Consider the following 26,561-nt stretch of genomic DNA (forward strand, 5'->3'; position numbering starts at 1 on the left):
GCGTCTCACACGTGTCGAAAAAGTGCGCAAATGTGATTATAAATCTTTGAGATAGAAAACAGTTTTGTTTCGTCTAAATATACAGTTAAAAAGACATAAAGGCAAACACGTAATGCTACTGAAGTAATACTTTCCCATGCTGGGTAAATTTTGCAAAATTTATGTCAACTTTGAGGTCTTCGAATCTTATTAATGCAATAAAGCTATGAGCAGCTGCGTTACGGGGATATAAGAAACCATTATGCAACAACGTGACATTTAAAAACAACTGAAAGCGAAAATTTTGCATGTATGGTAAACGCTTGTGCAATAACGACCTACTTGATAAGGAAGGGGACTTGGAAACATTTTCATGATAAACTTTGGTGTGATAATCAAATTGCTTTTGTCCGAAGTGCGACCTCATGCTCCCAAAGGACCTAACACTAATCAATACCGCGGCAAAGGTGAGCAAGCGAAAAAAAGTCGCCGTGGCAAAAGTTTGTAGATGTTAAAGTTAATTTAGTGAATTGCGCAATTTTCATGAAAGCATTGGTTGTCTGAGGTCAATATGGTCCTACGTCAGACGAAACAAAGTGACAGGTGAAGATTAAAAAAACAGGGTTGTTATCACGATCGAACTACATACATTGGCCGTCCGACTGCCACAAAATGTAGAAAGTCTAAATACAAACTGGACCTTTTAAGCGACAACCTCAGCGTGTAGCTATATCAGGGAATTGATATTAAACGGGTTTACTTTAAGTCATTTCTACGCAACAAATTTTAAAATTACCCCCCCCCCCCCCCCCCCCCCCACAACAAAAAGCATCCAAAAACACAAACTTGTTGCCCTGTGGGGCTAATATAAGCCGTCCCTAGCTCCAAAATTACACGTCTTCAACCTCAAAAATGCAAACTGCTCTTTAGAGAGTGTTAGAGACGGACAGACGCGAAAGCGCGAGACAACAAAAATACATTACTACCAACCTGAGAAAAAGGGAACGCCTTCATGCCGAAAGTTTTCACTGCACTCATGAGCATCGGAATATACCTGGCAAGCCTACCCTGTGCACATCACTCTGAAACACCGAGCACTTGCACCTCGACAAGTGATGTGTTAGGGTGTCAGATTGCCGACAACTTTCGCGCTGTACAATCGACGGCAACCTTGTAGCGGCATCTAACAACATGCTTAACGAGGGTCCTATTTGCATCCGAACACATGGCAACATGACCCCTCTTACTACGTGAACTCACAAAACATTGACCTATAAATCCCAAGCCGTCGGCGCTTCACATACAAGGCTTTTTTGTTTAATAAAATTCTGGTGATACTCGCGTTAACTTGGACTTTTATCCAAGAAAAGTTTGTTACATACCAAAAAACGTTGACAATATACGTGCCTTCCAGTTATGGGTTTTCCAAAAACCGTTCAATATCCACGGCTTATTCCAGTGTAGTGCTGGTATAGTATTACTTATACGTGGGCTCTTTTAAGGGAAAACAAGCCGTTTACGTCTACTGTTACCATGCACAAATCCAATTAGAGAAGCACGCAAGTATCAGATAAGACCTTGTAGTTGCATGAATAACGTATTTATTGTACGTGCGGTTTTAATTCCTTGTGTCAGAACCGAGCAAGGTATGAGATAACAGCTCGACTGGCGCTTTTTTAAATGTGAAAACCATTGGCGACAATAAGCCTGCTTACAATAATATGCCCTGTGAAAAGCTGCAGACAGTGCACACTGTTTCGACCTATAAGGTCTCATCAGTGCAGCTGGTGACGAGAGATCGGCCGCATTGGGTAGTGTAGCCATTGAACGGCACTCCAATGCCTTGTGATATTATGTCAAAACGCGAGAGGATATGTGTAGTAAATACGTGGGCGAGGTATAAAATGGTGCAATCGCATTGTTGGAAAACAGAGGACAAGGCTTAAAAACATGTTTACCGCATACCTGCCTACCGTTCTTCGCAATGATGTTTTGTCAACATTATACATATGCAGATTTCAGTCAACCTTTACCACACAAAACAATTGCAGGAGACAAATTATTGGAAAGATGGCGTTTAATATTCACTTAAAGTAGTGGTTCTAAACCTTTTTGTTATTCCATACCACCTGACGACCTTTTATATCACTGCGTACCACATACAACCTATTTGAATGGCTATACCAATAGTGTTATTCTTTTCGACTAGGCCAGTGCACCTCTAAACCAGCAAGGTTCCAAAAGAATGTCAAAGACACGAGTTTTCCCAAAAATCAGGGCTAATCAGTTAGGTCAGTTGGGTTGCAAATCTTGATCTGAAGTGAATTGAGTGCATTAAAAAGCTACTCGCGTACCACCTGAAATCCCCGGCGTAACACCAGTGGTGCGCGTACCACAGGTTGAGAACCACGGACTTAACACGACAAGCTAATATTTAAAGCAATTTTGAATCAACAAACCCAACTGGTATAAAGCGTTTCTCTTGACAAGTGAGTGGAATTATTATTCAATACATTGTTTGCCTCATTTGCTTCTCTGACTAAGCTTGTATGTTAAAACCAACAACATAGACGCTGTTTCAGAAATGCTCAGCGGTTTTACGGATCATGGACATGTGGTTGAAACAACGTAGAAACAATGTTTTTGTTGCAATGACTAAAGCATTTCCTTCACTCAAGTGTAAACTGAACGATATCTTTTGTATGCGACCAGGACACTATTAGGAAATTAAAGAGCGTCGGAAAGTTCGTTTCCAAGTTAAGTTGGTCTCACAAAACAGACAACTTGAGCGCAAAGGCCCCCCGTGAAATGTCCATCACAATAAACTGTTGACTTAGGAGAGGACGAACAACACACATTTTTTACACAGAACAATGAAGCCCGATAAACTTTATGACACAATACGAATATTGTTAAAACCATTCAAACAAAAACACAGTTTGAAGGTCCATGCCTTACGAGTTATTAAATATGCTCAGAACCAGTTCAAACGATTTAACCCGTTTTATTCCAATGGCTTCACTATAGTGCAACCTTTGAAAAGAGAGTTATCACATAGTACAAAAGCATGCAGAGGAACACAGTATCTCCGTACATCAATCACATATCAATCAATTTGAGATACAACTTGCAACAGTATATGAAAGATAAAGTTTGCCAAAGATCCCAAAGTTATGTTAAATATGAAAGGACTTGGAGGAATTTCGTTTAAAATCCTTCTTCAAATAGAATCCAAAGAGACGTTCTTTTACGGCTGGTTAAAGTTTCAATAACAGACACGCGAGGATCAAACCGCAACCACCAATGCTAATTAAGGTCTTATCACTCCCAAAGGATCGCCGACTGAAAACATGGCGTCTTGCATCTAACGCGTTAGCACACCATGACCTTGAAACATCATACCAAGGTCAAATAATAATTTAGAACTTGTTGAGGACTAAATCATCCCATTTTCAAACAACTGCCTGCAGTTTTGGTCCAGGAAACTTTCAAGTGCCTCGTACTTTGTACTACGTCAACTTATAAGTATCTGAGCTAGAATCTATTGTTTTCGTGGCTTTTTACGTGCGTTTGTTTCGCAAACGAGTTGTATTTTGTCAAGTTGCAGGCCTCGTGCGTCGCAAGTCCTTTAGAAGTGATGCATAAACCCTGGTATGTTGGGACAACATAGTAAAGTGGCTCACACAACACATTTTTTTAAGTGCTATCCACAAATACAAGCCCATAAATGTACACAGGGCAATGATGTATCGTTACAAAAACCTTTACCAACACTTGAAAACAAAAATGCTTTCGCAGCTTCGAACGTGACTAAGGCACGAAAGTAAGGGTGAATTTGTCAAATACATTCAAATGAAAACAATTTACATAACATTGCAATCATCAGGGTAAGATACGATATCAAACATAGATTTGAAAAAAGCAACCAGCGTATTCACCACAAACCTTCTTCAACTTTAGTTCCCCAATCCAATTAAACGCAAATTTAATCAATAAACTCTTATAGAGACCTTGTACGTGACAAATGCTATTCGTAGATAACTAAATCATTCGAGCAAGCGATATACACCATAAGAAGACCAGCTCTCTGCAGAAGTAATACCTTACTTTGCTGACCAGTGAGCTACTCAACGACACTACAACTTGCACCTTTCAATTGAGTCTTTACTGGATTGCAATACCATCTTATGGTTCGAAACATTACTCCAAGTCTTGCCTTATCTCACAGCTCTAGTTCGAAATTCTAATCCGGCTCAGTAGATCGTAAACACGCTGAACAACGCGCTGGTTGAATAAGCCCTCTTTTACGCATCACCTGAACCCATTCGTCGAACTTGGGTTGACGTCAAACATTTGAAAAACCGTTCCGTTCACGTGAAGCATTAATAAATTGTTACGGTTGGACAAAACGCCTTGTTCCACAAAAACTTGGAGTTGACTTTGACTTGTGCCAAAACGTTTCTCTTTTTTTCTGTTTTAGCATAGTAAAAGCACGATAGTACGTTTCACAACAGAATATTGAGGGCTGCAAGTTTAGTGGTTAAAATCACCATCTTCGAATGATAAACTCCCTTAATACGATGTCAACCGGACATTTTGTACACGTTGTTGACTATCGTTTAGAGTTCTTGAATGTCTCAAAACAAATTTAAGCACTGACTCAGTTCGGTATAATATTGTAGTGGACGCTATAAATGCTGATCGACAGCTTTGGAGTAATAAGAGAAAGGCCCGGGCAAAATCGATTAACCAAAGCGCTTGCAAAACAACCAGCCGTTAACTGAACTGGCAACCACAGTTTTGTTGCAAACTTTGCTTCCTAAAAAAACGAGAAAAATCGTATGAAAAACGAGTAAAAGATAAGCCAGGTAAAATTTATCAACCAAAGCGCTTGAAAAAAAAAACAGTCGTTAAGCAGGCCCAGCAATTTTGTTGCAAACTTTGCTTCCTAAAAAAACGAGAAAAATCGTATGAAAAACGAGTAAAAGATAAGCCAGGTAAAATTTATCAACCAAAGCGCTTGAAAAAAAAAAAACAGTCGTTAAGCAGGCCCAGCAATTTTGTTGCAAACATACAATTTTCCGCCCCCCGAATCGTACGAATAGGCGAGTGCATAACTTTCATACCGTTACGGGCAACTAAACGCTATCATCAACCACAGGCGTTTTATTTTCCACCCTGCACGAAGAAACAGACACAAGATGGAATTTTCATCTGCACTACATACTACAGAAGTTGAACTTTATACAGAGTTGAAGCTGCCATCTGGCACAAATGGTTTTATATGTGAGTTTTCCAATCACCTATTCGTTTGTGGAATTTGACAGAATCGATATGAATGGAACTAATGGTGGTCAATACTTTCCAATGTACGTCAACAGTGACACATGAAGAAGTAAAATCGTCCCTGACAATGACTCTAACATTAAGGTAAAAAATGTTCCAAGAATACTTTTTTAACTGGACCTTGTTACCACCGTTTTATAGTCATACTTCAGCAAAACTTTAAGTCAAAAATGGTAATCAGTAATCACCAAAGCAGATACAGCATGAACGCATTGCCTGCGTGCTTTTCCAACGACGTTTCTGCAAAGGTTTGAATGAAACATACAACCCCGGCACTCAAGGCAAACAGTTTCTGATATAATTGGTATGTGACCCGTGCACTCGAATACAGTGTATACGAATACAGTTGAATACAGTAAGGAACTTAATTAAAGGCAGTTAAGTACCAAGACACCTAAAGAACCCCATTTAACCAAACAAAAATTAAAGACAGCGCCGTGCAATATGAACGTAAACTTGATACTTGGCCGCTGCCCTGAACCTTACAAAAACACATCGATCAAAAGCCAAGACGAAAATCACGTGGCCGTGCATTCAACGTCACTCACGTGTTTCCAATCATGTCTTTACATACATTGATAACTGCGGTGCCCTATACTAGAACCCTTACTGTACTGTCGCGCCCTTAACTCGCAGTAATTACTTTGCTTCGTAAAGGGATGGCCAACAGCCAGGAAAACACCACTTTACTTCAGAAGCTTCTAGCATGGGGATTCATGTGGCGGACAGCAATGGCTCAGTGTCTTATTTGAAAGACAAGGCAGACAAACCAAGCGACTTCATGCAAGTCAAATATGCACATGATTTCTTGATGCGCCAGGTTACGACAAAAGTGGTAAAGTCGCACCTCATGGACAAAGCGTTTAAATAGATATGCAAGACCTCACACCGTATTTCCAAAAGCTTTAAATCTTGTATGCTGAAATTACAATATCTAGTGCAAAAAGCTTGACATTTTTGGTGTAAATTATATCACTGTTTTTCAAACCGTTGTCTATACCGCCCTCTTAACAGCTTTTTGATTTCGAAAACTTTTTTTGCTGCCCGCAGTATAGAACAAAACCTCGATAACGGTGTAAGTTTATACACTGAAACCAGTTCAATATTGGTTTAAAGTTAGAAGTGGCCTACATTTCGAAAATATTTCACTAAATTTCCTTTGTCGCTGTATTCTGTTCCAACTGTCCGGACAACGCCTCCTGTCGCTTTCACGGTTTAACATCTTCAGCAAAGTGCTCGTTAGATTTGATCTAAATTACAATTTCTGACACAAGCCACCTGGGACTGAGAACCACTGGGTTTTACAGACCTGAGGTTCGGCAGCCCCCAAGCACAAGGGATTTGCTAAACCATTACAGGGAGACAAATATGAACATTTGAAAAGGTGTCAAAACATATAAGTGTAAACAAAGGTGGTTAGACAACTAAATAAATTCGTGATATTTTCTTGACACACCTAAATGCATATTCAAAAGATAGAGGTTTCAGATTGTTTTGTTCAGCCAAGTCTGTCCATTCGATAGGCTACTTAGACATTTAGCTGGATGATCTCTGAAAGCAAAACATCCTTCATATTCAAAGACATTCACAACAACTTAATTCGTCAAACAGATTTATACAAATTGTATATGCGGGTTGATGACCAATGTTAAAAAACATTATTCAGAGAGAAAATAGACATAACAGTAAATCGTTAGACCCTTGGCAGTAAACCTGTTCTTTACATATAGCGGATGTCTTTAATGCATTAGACACGCGAGGACGGGGAACAGCCGTAGCGGGCAGTAAAGGGAGAATTGAGATAAACAGCGTGGTTGCATCGAAAAAGAAAGAGGCTTTGCGTTGCGTGCAAATGGGATTTGGTTCGATCCATGCTACACAATATTGACAGCTCGGTGCAAAAGACTCATTCGTCGTAGAGTTGCTGGCCGATGTGCGACGTAACAAAATCATCGCGGGTTTAATGCAGCAATCAATTATTCAAACACATCCCAACATCGAGTTGTCGTTTTTCAATTGACATCAAAATGTCTCAAATCCGCAGTTTATATACTTTCTCACACTATTGCATACTTTTAATGTCTTATTTTACCGATACTGACCATTCTGACCAATCACAAACCAGCTTGTACAAACCACGTGACTAATGAGCCAATTAAATGCGCAATACAATTTTTGTAAAAATTCCATGCTATAAAAACTGAGAACAACAAATAATGCCTTTGGTACAAAATGGATTAACTAATTTTTTTCAAATTACTGTTTTGCGCTAAAGGTCATTGCCGCAGAACAAAATTCGTTTAGGCCAGTCGCTTTGGCCTAATTTGGGTAATTGAATTTACAAAGCCTAACTTCTAAACTGAAGTTTCAACATCAGGACCAACATGCTCGTGAGAGTTGCACAGGTGGGTACTCCCGAGGGAAACTAGTTTTTTAACCGACGCCAACTTGATTATGATCTGATCAAGGTGTAGTATGAGATGTGGTCCAATCCAACGGCTGGAATGCATGTTTATCCGAAATCGTTTTATTGAAACCACCAGCCAAATGTCGCTTTCAACCAACAATCATTGTATGTATACGACGATCTTCATTCTCCTGCCGATAACCAAAATCACAAGCAGCCATACCAAAAGTCGCGTTTATAGGATAATAAGTAGCATTGCTAAGAATGGTAACAGCACGGGTTGGTGGAACTTAAAAAAATGTTCAATACAAGAAAGTAATAAAAACTGTAAAATAACGTACTTAAGCGTGACAACTCGTTCATTATTAGCAATAAGTTTAAAAACCACGTGAAAAAACGCAAATCGAAAAATCACGCTACTGTCTTCCATTAACACGAGGAAGTTAGATTTAAAATTTCACGAAACGCACGAAAAAGTTATTTCGGTAGTCTGACTGCTTTCGGCTCATTTGCGCCCCTGTCATGCGGGGGTATACGTTTCAGATTCCTTGTCCCTACCAAGCCCGTCCATTCTATACTTAGTCATTTAGCCGGATGATCTTTGAAAGCGGAATGTTACCTGCAGGTACTTTCTCCTCACCTTCCCGCCATGTTTGGGAAGCCATTAATTTCAAACGAAAACATTATGTTTCTTCCGCCGTCCTAGCGACTGGCAAGGCGGGAATTACCCAACGTGCTATTGGTGGAAAATTGGTATAGGTTTAACGTCAAATTAACAGGTGTAAAGTAAGGGTCTTTTCAGGGATTACAGGAACAAGGCTTTTAACGCCACTTAGTCAGAATAAGTTAAAATACAACTGGTTACCTTTCAAGGCCAGAAAAATGAGGCCTAGTTTCAAAGCAGAAAAATGAGGCCTAGTTTCAAGGCAGAAAAATATACATACAAATATCATACAATGGGACTCATGGTAAAAGATAAAACATGTTCCGGTTGATGACCAAGCTAAAACACTGGGTAAACGAGAGATACTAAAAAGCGACTACAACATTTTTTCAGTGTGAACATCCCCAATCTTTACTGGACAAATTAGCAAGCATCAAAAGCGAAAGATGAAGAACCTCTTTCCTAATACTAAAACATGAAATCAAGAGAAGAAACTGAGCGATCTGCAACATACAAAACCTCACTGTAAAAACTGAAGCAGAGATCATAAAATTAAGGTAACTGCAACATTCTAAATATCTCTTGATAGGTGTCATGCAATCAAAGAGCTGAATCAAAATGCAAAACCTTACTTATAACTTTAACTGGTGTCACAAAACTAAATTAAGTACAACATGCAAAACTCTTTTTCAAAAACTTAAAATCCCCCCCCCCCCAAATCCACTTATGGGAGAGATCTAAAAAAAGGTTCAAAATTCTACTTTGCAAAAATCCCAACTATTTATACCCAAAACGCCAAAGTGCAATGCGGTTCTTCGTACGCATTACGTCTCCACTTTTCAGCCACGCAAAAAATTTACGGTTCAGGTAACAAGGCGTCGACTCCGCGCAAATAGACAATGGGGGCGTACAGGCGTCAGAATTCACTTTCCGCTCAACAGCCGCGGTTTTACGGCGATACACAGTGATAAATATCTCGAAATGGAACTAAATTATAAAATTATAAGGAACTGAAGTTAGGTAAAACATTTGTATATTCCATATGACTGATTCTGTTACTCGGCAAAATATTTTCCATTCTCAGTTATCTCTAAATGGGAATTATAAAACTATAGTTATAGATGTATCTGCCAGTGCAGGGACACATTGATCACGTGTATAGTCTGTCACGTTATAGATTACGGTAATGTTAGTAGTTCCGTCCTGATATTCTCGACAACGATTAGCAATGTACCACTGACGATGCAACAACATAAAAAAGATTTGTTAAAGTGAAGTTCATTACTAGGTTGCTAAATAAGACCACAAAAGGCGTGTATTAATGCCACGTTTCCACAATAGTTGACATTTGTGCAACGCATGTTTTAAAGGTTAAAAAAAACTATCATGTTCTCTGAACAACAAACAATCGCATTTACATACACTTCATGCTGTAAGCATATGTTTTGTGTGTGAAATCTAAGGGTCCATTTCTGAGACAAGGAGCTGTGCCAAATAAAAGCTCATATATGTGACTTTATAGTTATGCAGTAGCGCCTCTACCACCTATATGGCATTTAAAAAAGGAAGTTTCCGGTTTGCACCGGCCAGTGTCTCCCTCCACAAACAAACACCACGTCTTGCAGCATCATCGATTGTTCTGCCGCCTAGTTACGTTTGATTGACAGCCGGGGAATTTTGTGTACAAGGCGGATGTTCTCGGCGCAGTCGTGAATGCCCAGACGTGCGACGTACGTTGAAAAATGACATAGACTGAAGTAAACATGACCAGTTTTGTTACGCGACTCTTTCGGAAAGTTTGAGTAAAATTGACTTGATTCGGGCCTGGCTTTACACTAGGCCACAGTTGTGTCATAATTTTACGTTGGTAAAACTAAATTTTGGGCCGATGTTTCAAAATAAACTCGATTGTGGGCGTATTCTTATGGGTTCGAATTTGCTTACAACTCAAAGTACGGTAAAGTTGAAAAACAAACTTGAAAGCAACAGTCTGCATTCATAGCACCATAACTGCTCCCATAGGTTAGGAATATTTCTGCAAAATCGAAGGATTATAACTTCCGGAGAGGGGGGACCCGTAAAGCAAGTGCTACCGATAAACACATGCAACACCGAGATTTTTTACACAGGTAGTTCTAGAACAGTGGTTCCCAACCTTTCGTGGACCGTGGCCCACTTAAAGTAACTTTTTGGCCTCGTGGCCCCCTTCAAGTTACCATGTTAGGACCTGTGGCCCCCTTAAAATGTAGATAGCAATCTCGCGTTGGAATGCGGTATTAATTTTGGCCTTAAACAGGTCTAATAAGAGTAAATGAGCTTGATAAAGCTCACTATAACCAAATAATATGTAAAATAGTCGATTAATTTTGGGAATAAAGTTAAAGTGAAAATGTCTTTTAGTGGGTGTTTCTTGTGAATCTACGCCCGTGGCCCCCCGGAACACAGCTCGTGGCCCCCCTGGGGGGCCATGGGCCCTGGTTGGGAACCACTGTTCTAGAACATATCACAGGGGTAAGCAACATTTTAAGCGACGCGTGTCAATTTACTTGTTATTTCCATGTGGTAACGACTTCGCGTGCCAACATTTTTCTGATTAAATAGTGGTTTGTTCCAGCTGATATCAATAGTTAAACAGAAAGGCAAAATTTGTGCGTATGGGCTGGATTTCAGGACTATTAAATGATAAACAACTGAAAACTGGCGACGTAACTGTTGCCGACCTCTGGCATAACGTGTTCAACAATGAAACATGTTATGTGAGAACTACAAATGTTGGGTAAGCTCGGCATTCAAGCAGTCCATACCACTTAAATGTTAATGCTATAGTTCCATAGCTAAGTGGCAAAAAAGGGGAAAATTAAAGGTTTAACATGTTAATATGTATCCTAAAAAACATTACTAAATTTTTAGCATATATCTAACAAATCACAAAGCATGTTAAGAATGACACTTGCATATGACTTTATAAATGCTATGCGATTGAAACATGACTACCAGAAAGCTTTTGTAAAGAATAAATACATGGGTTTAGGCGGTATATGCTTATGTGAGATTGGCAGAAATAAGTTCGCACGTCCTACTTCACAACCACGTCGAAACGACCAAATGCAAGTCATCAGATAAAGTGGGGCCCGAAGAAAAAAGCATTGAACTTTAGTGTGAACCATTATTACGGCTGGGCGCACAGCAAATGGTTAATGCACAATTTTTTGATCATTATGGTTGTGTCCATCGATGGTTTGCCTTGTAAGTTGGGCGTTTACCTGTCTGCAAATGAAGCACAAAGTTCCAAACACGTTTTGAACACATCAAGATTTCGTGCACAATACAATGGGTTATCACCACGGAAGGCATTTCATATTGCGACGAAGTGTAGAAACGTTTTGTTACGGCAAGGTCACCTGTGTGTAGAAAAGGGAATCAAATGCAGTAAATGCAAACTGGGCTCAAATTACCCAAAAGTTTGATTGTGCAACCGATATCCGTAATATTGAGAAATCGAAATAAACCATGCATCACTGGAGAGTAAACCCAAAATAATTATGGGAAACACTGAAAACTAACAATAGGTAGTTACAACGTTCTTTGATGCCCGTCGTGTTGACATCAAGCGCAGCGGACCGGTTAGTTATTTTTTCCAGAAAGAAAACATTGCAAATGAGAAGTGAAAAACGTTAATTAAAATAAAAAATGCCGGAAAACCAAAATATTAATATACGCTACAAAAACAATAGTATAACTCTATACGTAGACAACTCAAACAATTAAGCTTATCAACTATTCGGTAAATAACAGGTGTTCAAACCTAAAGCCGGGACATTTGCACGCGATTTTAGTTTTGCACACAAAAAGTTGTCCAGAAAAACGTTGCACAGTCATGGAGCTGTTGAATAATAACAGTGAAAAACCGCTACCATAGTTGTTATGCCCTATTGAAACTGCCATCGCCCGTACCCGGGAACAGTTTCGCTACAACAACTGACGAATTGAATTTTAATTACACGATCTGGAGTTAAATAGGAAATCAATGTGTTTTCGTAGTCACTATATAGGACATTTCCAGTTTGATCAATACATGGACTTACTATTTTTTGAAAACTGATGTTAAAAAGTGCTCTGCTCTCTGTACAAACCAAGTTATACTTGGACGTTAATGAGACTTGTATTTATCGCATACGTTGAAATCTAGTTTAACAACAGATTTGTGGAAATCAGTATATTCCAAGCGTTATGTAATAACCAACCCCTTTCATAAGTTTATCGAGGATGTAGACCACCAACAAAAGTAATTTCTTCAAGGCAACTTGAAAAACCTTGACATTAACGGACCTCTGGTATTATAGCATAGTTTCAATTCTGTGGTTGAACGTTGTAGATAAGTGAAAACAAATAGCCAACAACGATCACTTGTGAATTATTCAAAGGCCTGATAAACGATCTGCCTCAGACGAGAGTTGCCCAAGAAGTAATCCTGTTGTTTTTGGCACGAACTATTTCCACCACATACCTTAGCACAACAAAGTAAACCAACAGTTTGTTCCAAGTTACCAAGCTATACTTGCTAATATGCCGCAATGTCTTTCGAACAGTTACGTTCAAAAACACTAAACTTGATTCGATTAACAAATATTTTTACGATCAATGGAAACCAAACGGGATTCAGGAGAGATACACAACTTTTGCCAAAGCAATTATATTTCTAAGCTGTGTTTCGGGGTTTGAAATGACAAATATCACGGCCCAAATAGACGTAAAAAGGCGACATGATTTATACGTTTTCGGCAAAGGCCATCATCACATCAGCCACATCAGTTACACCCGTTTATAACCACTTAAGACGCATAAAGGATTGATAAGAGGTGCGAACGTTAATATATAATAAAAAGACAAGCACCTGAAAAAGGAGTTCAACCAAGGGTGTATGCGGTTGAGAAGAAAACAACACCTCTGCATTAGCTCGCAGATAATGCAATTACAAAGCTGACAGAGGCACTGGAGCGGGCTGTCCTGGGTTGTTGACACCTTTCGTCCATTGAATGCCGACAAAGATGTAGGAAACGGCTACACCGTGCTATACGCCAGCTTGGTCGCCGATTTACCACGAATTGTGACACGGTGCGGGAATACGGAAGCCGTTTTCCCGCAGGAGAAACCATCGTGTCGAAAGAGAAAACAACACCTTTAGCATCCACCCTTTTTCTAGTTAGTGTTGCAAAACAACCTACTAGCGTGCAAAAAATTGCAGCGTTGTTATAAAATGCGCAGTACCGAGATCATAGTGTTTAGCTGCTGCATTTGCATTCATTTTACGTCATAGGCTTTCAGCATTATTCCTTGAAGTTTCTTTACCAACCATACAGCAATGTGCAACCAGCATGTTTCAAACGCGGTGGTTTCAACAAGAACATAAAACACGTACATACTTAGGCTGTAGTGGTCATTTCGAAAACAGTTATAGCAGTATTTATGATATCAACAGAAGTGTTTGACTTCCAAGCATTTTTTTAAGGAATTGAATAACAGAAAAAGAATATATATGTAAAAGGTTGTAAACATGTGGGATTTGCAAATTGCATTAGAACATACCATGACCTTATAATGTGGAACGCTGAAAATATGCTAAAAGTCGATGGAACTGGCAGATGCGAACAAATTACAGCGATCGGATTGCTAAGATTAGATTATACACCGTTTTGGGATCAAATTTCGGTCGCTTACGAACCCTGCAAGGTGCTGTGATATAACAACGCTCAGGCATGAATATTGTAACAGAAAAATCTTTCCGAAGATAACTTAACGATAATAGAGTGTTAATGATAAGTTACAGCATTACTCTTTTTTGTATTGCAAATTGTCAGCCTACAAACCACGTTATCAAGGCAAAAGCCAGACAAACTCTGCAAGGGACATAATAACACAGGAAAGACATGTATGTCTTACTGCCCTCTAGCGAACACCAATTTTTAAAACACAATTTCGCTTGGAGCGCTTGTAAAACAACGGGCAAAGGATATGTATGCTTTGCGAAGACAAAATTATGTTTTGTGAAGGGAACCTTACAACGTTATGAAGAATGCATATCTGTATGCAGAATGTAGAAGCAATGTTACTAATATGTTAGTAAAGTGTGCGTTTACATGTTTACACAAGTTTGATTGTAAGTTAAGTAGATCATAATTTGTTTAATTTTTTTACCTGAGATGCATGCCAATCTAGATGCCAGTATGCTTGTTTGTTTTTGTTTCATCATCGCCACATTTCTAAAAAATAAATAAAACTTTTGTTAAAGAAACAAAGCTCGGCACTGAAAACACCTTACATACAAGGTTTAGAACAAAAACAGTCTGAATTTATATAACTTAGTTTAAAACAAATAGGCAAAATAGGCATACGAAACAATGACAACATTAAAACTCGAAATAAACTGAAACCCAAGTATCAAAAGTTTGTGAAAACAAGCCTTTGAACCAACGTACGAAATATATTTTGACATCAGAAAAGACATTTCACAAAAACCTTCAGCTAAGTTTTACGCATAGGAACAAAATTTGATGATTTAGGACCTCATGCAGCGTCAAAGAGAACTACTGGATACGGTGAAGAATGAAAACAACAGCGCGAAAAATGAGATCAGCAGCCGTAAGTTTACCGCAAATAAAAACCGCGACAAACAGGGGATTAGAGAATCGTGAGCTTTTGAAAACTACCGCCGCCGACCTGCGTACACTTAACCAGTAAAGGAGACGTTTTGTCCGCCTGACAGGTTGCACCAATTCCAAATTGACTCGTTGATGATGGATCAGGTTGCTTTGGACTCTTTTGGCAGTATAAATGTGGGTCAGGGTTCGATCAAGTTTCACGTAACTGTGGAAGAGGATATGCACTGAATGCAGTCAAACGCTATCGTTGTAATCGCCGTATTGTCCCCTCTTGCGCTTTTGGCTAAACAGCAACAAATATTTTTAAGTAGGCGCAAGTTCACAGACAAGCAAAACAGCCAAGGACTGAACACGTTAACTCGAATGTACGGTTATAGTCAAAAGCTTAACGGTATAGCTGTGGTACTTCGCAGGGCACTTAGAAATATAGTGCAGAATACAGTAAAGGTGTTTGCTATTCATAAATATCTTGAATGGTCATATCAGTTCCGAGATGGCGTCCGTACATCATTAAACTAGTTCGTGAATAGGAGTATCCAGTTTAGGTGGTTAGATGTTAAGCAATATGACAAAAATGTAACACAATATCAATAAAAAACATATGACGTAAGTATAGATTTAACAGTTTCAAGTGTTGAAATAGAGTGCATCGCATGGACAGTTTTCTACACACAACAAAAGTTTTAAAACGCACTTTGTTGAAACTAAACCCACAGATTATGCCATTTTTCCACACCATAAGTGGCAGAGATTTTCGAAAGAAGGCCGCAATTTGACATTGTTGCAGCACAGTAGCAATGGAAAAAGAGCAGAGCAACAACAAAATGTACAAAGGTATCAAAAGTTGGCGCTTTGTTGAATTTAGTCTTGAGACGGTTACTAACAGGCAGTAGTTGATTTTTAAAGCTCGAACATGTCGGTATGCCATTTTACAACAGTTTTTGATAGACGAGAGTCATAAAACGATTCATAGTTAGACAACGATATAATAGTTGTCATAAAACTTTCGATCTAAATCGTATGTTGCCACTGACGAGTATCCCAGACAACGAGTGAAGTTTTCTATTAACTCGACACAGCTTGGCAACAAAAAATGCTACCTCGGTTCCTATAACCTATGCGGTTGATGGATTATTTGGCTTGCAACAAGAAAACAGTGATCAGTGTAAGACACATGATAGTGCAAACTGTTGGAATTACAAAACAGACGTAAGATTTATACGAAGCAAGCCATCGTGCTTACTGGTACATCAGATACCACTAGTTTACAAATAGCAAAACTGAAATTTTAGGCAGTTAGGCAAGACATATTTTACAGATTACTTTCAGTCTTTGAGCAAAGCAAATCACCATTGCAGTGGTCTGAAGTTAAAGGTAAAGAAATAAGACGTAAAAGCATTCACAAAGGTGCAAATGTCAGAGGTTGGTTAGGCAAAGAGTTATGTACGTTAGTTAGGAAATGGATCTACATACAAGTAAAAAATCCCCAAAAACGCAAAAATCGTCAATACGGAAACTGTTGGGAAATGATCAAACCGCAACTTAAAAGTTAAACAGCGGTCGGAAGGGGGCGTTTCCACTTGTGTAGTTCTGTTAATTGTTTTACAAAGTTTTTCGTAGCAACAAAACTAAAGATGCTAAACAAACTTTATTCGTAGTAGCAAACTGGGTACTAATGATACTCATCTTTTGGTGGGCGAATCATTAGAAAAATTACAAGTTCTTTAACTGCAACGAGTATTTTCTATAGCTTTACATCAGTTAGACGAAGAGTTTATCAAAAATTCAAAGTGTAGGTGAAGAGTAAACCTAAATCATGACCACCGCGGGACCATCGGAAACAACAGGGTTGTTAACAACACGACAAACTCTTCTTCCAGAAGCAGGATTGGAAACAGCCGATATTGCTGTGATTGCGGTGTACTTTGTGCTGATCTTAGCAGTTGGTTTGTGGGTAAGTTGTTTTGGTAAAGAGAGGAGAAAAAAGTTCACTTGTGATTTGATTAACTGTGGGCAAAATTTACGGGCTTGAATATGCATTGAAGATTGAGATAGAAAAAAACATTACTAAAAAGCATATCCATTTCAAGAAAGCTCGCTGGTTAAACAAGAAGCATTTATATATTTTTTAATTTAAAAAGTATGCTAACTAAATGCGTATTTAATATAGGTTTACAACAAAATATCTAAACAGTAAGCATTATGCACAAGTTTAACATTTCATATTGATGCTTTTACAAGGCCACTCGCAATATGTTTTGATTTGACTTTGTTACAAACACATATGACCTGTCGAGAGCAGTAAGCGAATCAGAACGTGCATTAAGTGTCGTAAGGCCAAGCGGAAAGCAGACAACGAGGTCTGTGCCCTTTCAGAATAACAACACGTTTGTACCCATTCGACTTTTCTTAAATGGCAAAGCACAATTTTCGTGACGGGTTTACAAAGTCGTGAGGAACTTCCATAATTACGTGTGGCAAAAACTTGGTGCCTCATGTGTTGCAAAGGCGGTGCAAGGTTGCGTACACTTATGTTGTAATTACCAAAGCAAAGCCTTGCCCAAAACATGTATGAGTGCATTTGCTGGTGCAAAACGTAACGTTGTGTTTTACAGTGTTCTGTCACCGTAAGCATTTGCTGGTGCAAAACGTAACGTTGTGTTTTACAGTGTTCTGTCACCATAAGCAAAATAATGTATGGCATAACTGTATAGATTAACAACATTATGTGAATATATCCGACTTATTCCGTCGTTTTGTTTGGTGAACAAATTTGAATGCAGAGTAAACGCAAAAAGATGTTTGCAAATAAACGACTTTTCACTCAGTCTTGAGCGTTTGTAACGTGTTGAAATGTACACCGCAAATGCGTTACAGCAGAACCTTATACCACAAAGTGATCCAAAGAAAATATCTTTGAAGAGAATTGAACAAAACCATTATCTTTCAGGCGATGTGCCGAACAGACAGGAGCAATGTAAGCGGATTTTTCCTCGCCGGAAGAAACATCACATGGTTTCCCGTTGGAGCTTCCCTCTTCAGCAGTAATATCGGAAGCGGACATTTTGTCGGTTTAGCTGGAACCGGAGCAGCTGCGGGAATAGCAGTTGGAGCATTCGAATGGAATGTAAGTGACTGGAAGGACCAAGTTGACAGATGATTTATTAAACTGAGATTTGGAACTACATAGCCAATCTGTCACTTTATGAATATCCCAAATATCCCTTTTCATTGTGAATTTTTTAAAAGTACTGCTTACAAACTAGTGGATCTAAAGTGAGTTTTGCAATTATGTTGGGTTTGTCTAAAAAGGCAAAAAGGCATTTTTACTAACAGTACACGTTCTTTGGCCTTTTCCAGGTCATTGCTTGTAACACCATGGATATGCCACACAAGCTTTCAATATCAACACTATACAGAACTTTGCGAGCCCATTGGTTTTCAGCTTAAGCTATAACTCTAAAATTCATAAAAACTTTGTTATTAGGCGATGCTGACCCTTGTTCTGCTTGGTTGGATATTCGCTCCTGTTTACATTGCGGCTGGTGTCGTCACAATGCCCGAATACTTGCAAAAGCGATTTGGCGGACAAAGAATACAAGTCTACCTCTCTGTTTTGTCCTTGTTACTTTACATCTTCACTAAAGTGTCGGTAAGTACAGTGCATCTGTGGCAATAACCGTAGCGTATAAAAACACTTCTTGCGGCAAATTTTCGCGTTGTAAGAGAAGAATTGTAGTAATTTTGAACTGATTGAAATACATCCCATTTTGTGCCCTAAACCGGTAATGTTGGCCCATAGTAACAGCACCAGTGCAGTTTAAATAAAACTAGAAGGGTGGCTTAGCACATATTGCCCTTGCATATACACTATGACCTCCTATTTTGAAACATTGATATATTTCCTATGCTTATTTTATATTGGGTCCCATACCATCCACTGTCATTTATAACCTTAGTTGTTTCTGCAAGCAGAAACTCATGGGTCCCCACACATGCAAAGTTGTAGATAATGCATTTCAAGAGATAACCATGTGAAAGTTTAGTGTTGTAAGGTAAAACGCAGTGATCGGGACTGGGCCTAAATATTAATACTATGTATAGTACAAACTATATAAATTTAGATTCACCCCAGGTATTGTTTGAAGTATGTCCTATTTAACGTTCTTTTTCAAAGAAACGAAGGAGTAAGTAGTGGCATAATGGGGTAAAACAAAAAATGAATAGCAAATTCTACAAGCTGTCCAATTTTCATTCAATTCGAACATTGTGAAAAGGGTTACACATTTTAGAGATTAGTTGGTTAAGTTGTGGTGCTACAGGGCAAAACATAACATTTGAGGACTTAGTATGTTTAATAAACTTTGCAAATTTCATATAATTAGACGTTTTTTAAAAGTTCATTTATTTTAGGGGGCTAGTTAAGTAAATGTTGGGGCTACAAGGTAAAACACATCAATTGAAACCTACAAATAGCATAGTCCACATACTACCCAAATTTTATCCAATCCCGACACTGTTAAAAAAACTGACCCATTTTAGGGGGCTAGTAGGGTAACTAATGGGGTCCGACACACAAACTAAAAAAATATGAAACCTCAATGACTCAATCAATAGTACTGCAAAATGTCAGCCCAATCCGCCAATGTTTAAAATTTCGACCACTAGAGGTGTTTTGAGCAACAACCGTTAATGTTTCTTACGTCACAGGGCTGTTAACAACCCCCTAACTGTCATGGCACAAAAATGTTCACCAAGCAATCCACAAAGTCACAAACGAGTAACATACAACTGCTTGCCCTTGTAACACTATTGAGCAACAGAAATCTTTCGTTTGTGGTGCCCAGTAACATACAAATACGTTTTACACTTTTGGGGCTTGTGGGGTAAATATTGGGGCTACAGGGTTGAACACACCAATCGACATCTATAAATGGCATACTCTATAAGCTATCCAAATTTCAGCCAATTCTGACACTGTTTACAAACTCAACCGGGGTAAATAGGGGCGTAGCAGGGTAAATACTAGGGTTATTTGGACAAACAAAGTGGGATGCACATCTACATAACTTTATCTACCATCTGTATAAGTTTCAGACACATCCATCAAACATTTGATGGAAAAACGAGCCGGACAAACTTTGGGAAGAAAATAACCCATTTTAGGGGGCTAGCGGGGTAAATACTTGGGTTATCAACAAAAACAAAGTGGGATGCACATCTACATAACTATATCTACCATCTGTGTAAATTTCATCCAAATCCATCTAACATTTGATGGAAAAACGAGTCGGACAAACTTTGGGAAGAAAATAACCCATTTTAGGGAGCTAGCAGGGTAAATACTGGGGTTATCAACAAAAACAAAGTGGGATGCACATCTACATAACTATATCTACCATCTATGTAAATTTCATCCAAATCCATCTAACATTTGATGGAAAAACGAGTCGGACAAACTTTGGGGAGAAGAAAAAAAAGAAAAACAAACAATTTGAGTAAAATCAATATGTGTCCCCTTCAGGGAAGGGGACCCATAATAAAGTATAGTTATAAAAGGTTTAAGTGCAACATACAGCATTTGCATGACCAAATCACCTTCATATTCTACAAAAATATTGCAAGAGGCTTTAACACCTTTTTTACAGGCGGATCTATTTGCCGGCGCCATCTTCATTCAAGAGGCGTTGGGGTGGAATCTATACGTGGCCATGATTATTCTTCTTGCTATAACGGCCCTGTACACAGTAACGGGAGGCTTGGCGGCGGTAATATACACTGACACTGCACAGACCTTCATCATGCTCGGAGGAGCGTTCGTGATGATGATCCTCGGTAAGTGAAGTTGACATTTGTTTACAAACAGTTGTTGATGTAAACTGGAAAAGCTGTTCTTTGCTTTAGGATATCAGACGAATATACACTAACGCTGGTTTGATTTCAAAGCTCCTTGTTTTCTGTGGGGATTTAGACAATTACAAACAAAGAACTAGTTCACTGGCGAAAGCTGTTCGGTGGTATAGGATTTTACAAGCAAGGCACTGGTGTACTGGCTGCTCTTTGGTACAGGATTTGAGACAAATACAAAACACTGCTTTCTTTTGACCCCATTTTGCTGTTTGCTCATAGTTCGTTATTCAATGCGGAAAATCAAACAGAAAATGTCCACCTATTGTTGACATTCATTTCAACCTCTATACCGCAAAGATATTTTACAGGCAGTTTCTATAGCAAGTTTAAACTTGCCCAACGTTCTTGCACTTTATTAAACCGGAGGTTTTTGTAGAGATAAAGCTGAGCTAACAATACTAAAAACGATTTGAAACCACCAGCAAATAAATTTTGACAGGACTTAGGTAAATACCAGGAAGCAAAATCCGGTTTCGATGTTGGTGTGATGTTCAAAACGTAAAGCGAAAATATAATCGTTGATTAAGGTTTGATTCCAGTACAATATCATGAAAGTAAAGATGTCAATGCTAGTCAGTAAGAACTTGAAAACTAGTAGAGTAGCCTACTACTTATAAAAACAGTGGGATTCTTATCCTGTGCTGATGGTAACAGCATTTGATACGTTAAGTATGGATCGGATATTGTGCGATGTTTCAAATTTGCCAAACACGTTGGGTCCTTATATTTGGGGGACTACGAGACCAACCACATCCAAAACCATTTTGAACCAAAGCAACGCCTAGTTTCTAACTGTGATATAAACAACAATTTAAACTTGTTTTACAGCATTTATCGATGTTGGAGGTTACGAGAACATGCAGAAGTTATACATGGAAGCAATTCCTTCAATTGTGCCAAACAACACACAATGTGGTGTACCACGAGCTGATTCGTTCAACGTACTTCGAGATCCAATTAACGGCGATCTCCCGTGGCCAGGACTTACATTTGGCCTCACTATACTCGCTGTATGGTACTGGTGTACAGACCAGGTTTGTTAGCACGATATTCACTGGTGCTCTTGGTTAAAGTAATTTTTTCTGAAGGTTTCTAACAGTGCAACAAACGCAATAGCTAACCAGTAAAGGGCAACTGCAAAACCACTTGACCGGTTAAACGTGAAAATGGCACATGTTAAACGGTTTAACACATATGACAGTGTGACCACCAATTTTGAACTGTAACTTCATTTAGCAACTTTGTGTGTGTGTTACAGGTGATTGTGCAAAGGACTTTGGCAGCGAAAAACCTCTCCCACGCGAAAGGCGGATGCGTTACCGCCGGGCTTCTAAAGATTCTTCCTATGTACATGATGGTTATGGTTGGAATGATCAGTCGTATAAAGTTCACTGGTAAGTAAAAGAAAATGATGGTGGCTACATTACTCGTGTTCAAACAAGAAATGCAAACACGCACAGGTTTTTTTAAGGTTTGGGTGACCGCTAAGTAGTTTTAAGAGACCGCAAGTGTTTCATTTAAATACCAAAAAATCGCCATATTTGCTTATTTCGGAAACCGCTGGAGAAATTTGGGGGACCGTTTTGGTCCCCCAAAACACCTTAAAAAAAACGCTGAACACGCATTCTAGTTAATATTCAGGAGAGTCGAAAGGAATTAAGAGGCAAAATAACCCAAAGTTTGGGAGAAAACTATAATACGAAGCCATAGGACACCATCTGCATAACTTGTGTAAAAGCAAGGAAGGGACGCAAAAACGCATTCTAGTTAAAGTCACTATTCCGGATAATACTTTGGAAGGGAAAATATTTCGCTGTTTATAGGATAAAACTCTTACACCATTTGCAACACTGGGCTTTTTCCTAATATGAACAGGAAAACTGAATATAACGGCAAAGATTTGACTAGAAATTACAAATTTGGTGACTAATCCGTTTCCAGCATAGAGCAATTTCCAAAACAAAACATACCGCAGTTTAGATAGAAACTAAAAAAGAGAAACAATTTTGAGGCCAAAACAGCTGCAACACATTCCAAAGCAAATTCTTAGCAGGACGCAAAATGGTTTCAGGCGTTTCCCGGGGAATCAATTTGTAATCGGAGACGAACTCACAATCACGATTTGTATCAAATTTCAGATGCTGTCGCCTGCGCTGACCCAGATGAATGTCGGAAGTATTGCGGGACCGCCGTCGGTTGTTCGAATGTTGCCTACCCCAAACTTGTGCTAGAAATTATGCCCACTGGACTCCGCGGTAAGACGCACAGTGTATTCGTAGCGTTGTGACGTGCTTACGTTAAATTTATTTTTTTCGTTGTTTTTCGTGCACTGTATACTACGCTCATTCAGTTATTCACCTGGTGAAGGCGCGTCGCTCGCTACCACTACACTAAAATAGGTTACCAGGCCACACTTTCAGTTAAAATCCAAACGTCGCGACGAACCACAGAAACTTGAGATAAGGCCTAAACCGGCTCGCACAATTACTGCTCTTGGCTTATATCTTTTACAGTCCCCATATTTAACAGAAAATTAGTGTTCACTTAAATGCAAAGGAACTGGATTAGTTATCTTTACTCACACTTTTTTCTCAGCGATTTCTAATCTACAGTATTCTTTTCAGGCTTGTTATTGGCTGTCATGATGGCTGCACTGATGTCATCACTGACGTCAGTGTTCAATAGCGCATCGACACTCTTCACATGCGATCTATGGCAGAAGATGAGAAAAGACGCAAACCAATGGGAACTCATGATAGTGGGAAGGTATGAAACTAGTGTGGTTAGCCGTTGCAATGATATACAATTTAACGATACGTTCCAATCTTTCGCACATCAATACAAAACTATAGTATTATAAACGTATACGTAGTTGCACTTCTACGCTTAATCGGATTTTCGTGCCATGTTCAATAGAGTCTTCATACTGTTCATGGTCGGAGTGAGTATTGCATGGGTTCCAATTGTACAAGCATCAGCCAACGGGCAACTATTCGACTACATCCAGTCCATAACCAGTTACCTGGGACCGCCGATTATGGTGGTTTTCGTCATGGGAGTGTTCTGGCCCCGGCTAAACGAACCGGTAAGTTCAATAAAAATTCGCAATACACTCACGATTTTGACAAAGATACAGTTGTGAACAGACTGCACCGAAAATAGCCAAAAAAATCATGACACAAATGGGTGTGAAGTCCTAGAAACCAAGCCCATTTTTACTCACATTTCGCCCGAAACCGGCACGACTATCAACTATGAATCAAATATACCATGTGGCTGTTTTGTGCCCTACATCACAGCATAAATAAGAAAGAATGTATGTTTTGTAGACGACATTTTAGTTAAGAACGAACCTAAAAAACAAACTTTGTCAATCAGGTCCGACCGCAGTACTGAAAGTAAATCTCATACTAATGAAAATCCGGGAATAAATTTGCCAACCATATGCATCTGTATGTGTTATAGTAGTTAGTACTGCAAGTCCAACGAGCTCTGTAATTAGTGCGAAACCCTGCATTATTTTACAGGGGGCTTTTTGGTCTTTGATGTGTGGACTGGTCGTCGGTGTAACGAGGATGATAATGGATTTTGCCTACGGGGCACCTCTATGTGGAGAGCCGGAGTTCAGGCCAGCTGTGTTGTACAAGGTATGAACAACGATTACTACGAACCCCTAAACACATGAAAGCTTAATTGCAACAAACCGTTTGATACAGAATGTATATTTTTGTGAACATAGCAGAGCTTCTCAACCACTGGGTCGTGGCCGCTATTTGATTCAATTTAGTCGTCGATTATAACAGTCCACAAAGTCTTGATAATTGAGTACTTCGTTGCATAGTCGTTTGGCGTTTCTGACCTAAGAAAGATTGTTGCAAGAAGTCGCTAGTTTCCAAAGGTTCCTGAGACATTGCACCAAGTCGAATTTTTCAAAAAAAAGTAGTGCAAAAAAGATAGGATGCACCAGCTTAGCCATGAACTTACACGTATTATCTGGGTCGCCACAATCAAGGGAAAAAGAACTGGTTTATAGGATCAAGAAAGACTGAAAATGCTCCTGATGACAGAATAGATCCCTCGACAATCAACACTAAAACGAGTAACCTTCTTTGAAATGATTTCTATAGGTTCACTATCTATACTTCGCGATGATTTTGGCCGCGGTTACAGCAATTATTGCCGTTATCGTAACACTCATGACACCAAGAATCGAACCAGAACACGTGAGTACAAAACCAACAACAAAAATATTCCATAAAGGAGTTAAAAAATGTAATTGCATAATTGTCAAGCAACCCGGAACTAAAAAAGCACGTTGGTAGTCCGAAACATAGGAATTTTCTACCATAGCACTGATAATACTGTCCAAGTCGGTGACCCTCTGAACCTACTTTCAGCTATACAGACTGACGTGGGGAACCAGACATAGCAAACAGGAGCGCGTGGACATTGGAGAACCGATCATACGCAAAAACAACGAGAATGTAAGTTAAAAATATATAAGTATTAGGTGTCACAAAATTGCTATGATAAAAATGCCTTCAAATATTTACCTTTTTTTGATGTGAACTGCACTTGAAAGATAACGCTTCATGATCTTCTTTAGAACATGACTGGGTTCTCAAACCAAGCGGTGACTGACGATGATGATCAGCCGGTAGATGGCGACGCAGAGAACGGTAAAGCCACAAACTCCACTGAGCATGGCCCTGAAAAAATGGAAATAGGTATACTTAAAAAACAAAATATACGCCCACTACTAAAAAAGTGTCTAATGGCAAAAAATAAATATTGAAAAAAAATTGCCTAAATTAATTGAAATAAAACCAGTTTTGGTGTTTGAAAGAGTCACTGCTGCTCGAAAACGCTTTAAACTTGCAAATAACTTGCAAATAAAAAAGGCGGAAAAGTTTTTAGGATTTGCAATAAGCTAAGAGAAAAATATGAACCAGTTTAAAACAACATTTGCCTTGCAGAGGACGTTACAAAAGAGCCCGAGGAATCAACGTCGATTTGCCGCAAAGCATTGAACCTTTTTTGTGGGCTGGATAGTAGAAAAAAGGATCAGAAGCCCCCACCAGCGGTTATTACAGATATAACCGAAAACAAGACATCGGCTACACTAGTAAACGTCGCTGGCGCAGGGATGATTTGTGCCATGATGTTTTTGTTCGGTTATTATGCCTAAAGATATGTTTTATCAGTATATGGCAGTATACAATTTATCTCATAAAGTGTTTTTAGTATAATATGTCTTGTAGTGCAAGCGTTTATAAACTGACTTATAGTGGCCTATTTTGAATTTTTGTGTTCGTTACATCTCACAAATGTTCCATATCACTGCTATTACACTTGAACAGAAACTAATAAGAAGTCCACCGTTGCAAAATTTAAATTTAACTTTTAAGGTTACGGGCTTTGTGCAATTGCAAAACTGTTTGGAAGGCTAATCGCGCAACCGAAGGGGCAATACAATGTCGCAAATTGGATCAGCTAGCGCTATCAGCCCAAACATGCTTTAACATACCAAAGTTCTAAGTGGACGACCATGAGCCGTGACCCTAGATTTAACCTGACACGTGATTGCATTAAACCC

The 26,561-nt window shown here is 39.0% G+C and overlaps 2 protein-coding genes across 3 annotated transcripts in view; one reads left to right on the forward strand and one right to left on the reverse strand.

The window, feature by feature from the left end:
- LOC145220706 (uncharacterized) overlaps positions 1-25,579 on the reverse strand; it is a 37,310-nt gene extending 11,731 nt beyond the window's left edge. The window contains exons 1-2 of one of the 2 annotated variants that reach the window (XM_080087944.1): positions 25,519-25,579; positions 14,592-14,656 (exon numbers count right to left, since the gene is read on the reverse strand). In XM_080087944.1, coding sequence (XP_079944070.1) covers positions 14,592-14,656; positions 25,519-25,559 — 106 coding nt within the window. In that variant the 5' untranslated portion in view covers positions 25,560-25,579. Of the gene's footprint in view, positions 1-14,591; positions 14,657-15,128; positions 15,297-25,518 lie in introns of those variants that run through there. The other variant, XM_080087945.1, reaches the window with a different exon arrangement.
- On the forward strand, positions 15,826-26,257 carry LOC145220703 (sodium/glucose cotransporter 1-like). Its single transcript, XM_080087940.1, has 14 exons — positions 15,826-17,009; positions 18,006-18,182; positions 18,543-18,707; positions 20,704-20,890; positions 21,794-21,999; positions 22,224-22,359; positions 23,104-23,220; positions 23,590-23,731; positions 23,882-24,050; positions 24,493-24,612; positions 25,093-25,188; positions 25,363-25,449; positions 25,572-25,692; positions 25,942-26,257. The coding sequence occupies exons 1-14, from the start codon at positions 16,872-16,874 to the stop codon at positions 26,151-26,153; spliced, it is 2,073 nt and encodes a 690-aa protein (XP_079944066.1). The 5' UTR covers positions 15,826-16,871; the 3' UTR covers positions 26,154-26,257.
- The last annotated feature ends 304 nt before the right edge of the window (positions 26,258-26,561 follow it).

This window comes from Phallusia mammillata, chromosome 3 (assembly GCF_965637545.1).
Source record: "Phallusia mammillata chromosome 3, kaPhaMamm4.hap1.1, whole genome shotgun sequence".
In the NCBI taxonomy this organism is placed as follows: Eukaryota; Metazoa; Chordata; class Ascidiacea; order Phlebobranchia; family Ascidiidae; genus Phallusia; species Phallusia mammillata.